General features: G+C 66.1%; 1 protein-coding gene across 1 annotated transcript in view; it reads right to left on the bottom strand.

Moving 5' to 3' along the window:
• LOC104398174 (discoidin, CUB and LCCL domain-containing protein 1-like) overlaps positions 1 to 1,562 on the bottom strand; it is a gene marked incomplete at its 5' end in the record, with an annotated part of 3,990 nt that extends 2,428 nt beyond the window's left edge. The window contains 6 exons of the mRNA XM_010008229.1: positions 1 to 117; positions 249 to 286; positions 450 to 583; positions 675 to 747; positions 1,015 to 1,066; positions 1,425 to 1,562. The exon at positions 1 to 117 is cut by the window's left edge and continues 72 nt beyond it. Coding sequence (XP_010006531.1) covers positions 1 to 117; positions 249 to 286; positions 450 to 583; positions 675 to 747; positions 1,015 to 1,066; positions 1,425 to 1,562 — 552 coding nt within the window. The remainder of the gene's footprint in view (positions 118 to 248; positions 287 to 449; positions 584 to 674; positions 748 to 1,014; positions 1,067 to 1,424) is intronic.
• Between the last annotated feature and the right edge of the window lie 528 nt (positions 1,563 to 2,090).

Genomic DNA, 2,090 nt, shown 5'->3' with positions numbered 1-2,090 from the left:
CGGTGGTGCCAAGCGAGGCCCGTTGGGCCAGCCAGGCTCGGTCCTGGCCCAGAGCATCCACCTCGTGCCACCAGGACGAGGCGTTGAAGGCGGCCACCTCCAGCAGGTCCCCACAGGCTGGCAACAGGACACAGCAGGCTGGGAGCTCGGGAACCCCCCCAGCTGGGTACAGGGTGGGGGGTGGCACCAGGTCTGGCAGCCAAAACCACGGGTGAATTGGGGAAAAAACGGGAATGGATCAAAAATACCTTTGTGGAAAATGAGCCGCTTCTCCGAGAGGGATCCCCTGAGAGGAGGGAAGTGGGGGGGGGGATCATTGGATGAGGGGAAGAGGGGAACAAATCCGAGGGGGCTCCAAAATCAAGGTCCTCAGCGTCAGCGTGGAGGGGTTCCCACAGCGGGGGGGGGATGGGGGTGCAGCCGGGGTCCCCAGCCCCCCCCTCACCCACCTTTTGGAGTGCAGCCCGTTGGCAAAGGCCGACTCGTAGAGCGTGATCCCCTTCTCCCGGGACAGGGTGACCTGCCCCCCCAGCTCGTCAGCGACCACCCCGGCGTGCACGGCCGCCTTGCACAGCACGGAGGTCTGTGGGGAGCAGGGCAGGGGGTGAGAGCAGCCCCCCCAGGGAGCAGGGCTGCACCCGTGGGTGCCCCACAGGGGTGAGCTCTGCACTTACATCCCGGTAGCCCTGGCTGGGGTTCCCCCAGATGTCCCCATCGATGTCCTTGCAGCCCGCGGGGCAGTACACGCTGGAACACAGGGTGAGGAGGGGGGGTCAGGGCTCCCTCCCACCCAAACCCCCTCTGCTTCGTGCCCCATCCCACCACGGCTACACCCCAGAACCCCTGGGGTGAGCACAGCTCCAGCACACAGGAGAGGGATGGGGACAGAGCTCGGGATGATGATGGGGACAAAGCCAGGGCTGATGGGGACAAGGCCAGGGCTGATGGGGACCAGCAGTGATGCTGGGGGGGACACACCAAAGGAGGGACCACTCACACCCCCTGGCCACTCACCTGACGTGCTCCTGGGTGTAGTGGGTGCCTCGAACCAGGCAGGAGACCAGGTCTGCAAGGCAGGGACACCCCAGGGTGAGGGACCCTCACCCACCCAAAAGCACCCACCTGCACCCCACAGGGGAGGGAGGGATGTCCCCTCTGTCCCCATCTGCCCCACGCCTGTGGCTCTGCCTGGTATCAGGGTCCCAGCTGACCTGGGTGGGGGTCCAGGGTGCTGGGGGGGGGGATGTCCCAGCTGGCTGGGTGGCCTGAGGGACTCCCACGTTTGCCCCCAGCCAGGGAGAACACAGGCTTTTGGGGAGTCTGGGGTGATGGGAGCCCACCCTGGGGTCAGCCCCTCTCCCCATCTCTGGCCGTGCCCCTCTGAGACACAGCCCAGGGGGCATCTCTGGGGATGGGGTCCCTACCTGGGTGCTCCGAGGTGGCATAGGACAGGAGGAGGCCCCGTCCCGAGCGGTGGCTGGTGCTGTTGAACAGGACGGTCATAGTGCTGGAGTTTGTCACCAGGAGGGGGCTGGTGGGGACCGTGTTCCTGCAGTAGGGCCCTGCCGGCAGGGACGGACAAATGGAGGGCACTGGGGGACCTGGACCCCGGGATGTCACCTCCCCTGCCCCAGCCCTCACCAGAGCCAGGGGGGCTCAGGCATTTGGGCTGTGCTTACAGTGGTCCCATGCAGGGTGGTCCCAACCCCAGGGTGGTTCTATCCTGAGGCTGGTCCCATGGCCAGGGTGTTCCCATGGTCAGGGTGGTCCTACCATGAGTGTGGTCCCATGGCCAGGGTGGTCCCATGGTCAGGGTGGTCCTACCATGAGGGTGGTCCCATGGCCAGGGTGGTCCCAACCCCAGGGTAGACCCATCCCCTCAGTGGTCACATCCATGCTATGGGGGGGACCTGGGGAGCAGCCCCCTGCACCTCACCCTCTCCTCCCACAGCCACAAGCAGCACCAGGGGGTACCAGAGATGTCCCCAGGCAGGGACAGATGGGCTCCTGGCTGGGCAGGGACCCCCCACTGCTCCCCAGAAATGCTTCCCTCAGGACCTCTTCCTTCCACCACGGCTGCCATGGCATGA

Source organism: Chaetura pelagica, unplaced genomic scaffold (genome assembly GCF_000747805.2).
Source record: "Chaetura pelagica isolate M959 unplaced genomic scaffold, ChaPel_1.0 scaffold840, whole genome shotgun sequence".
In the NCBI taxonomy this organism is placed as follows: Eukaryota; Metazoa; Chordata; class Aves; order Apodiformes; family Apodidae; genus Chaetura; species Chaetura pelagica.
The sequence above is the reverse complement of the archived record's forward strand: the minus strand, read 5'-3'. Positions and strand labels throughout refer to the sequence as shown.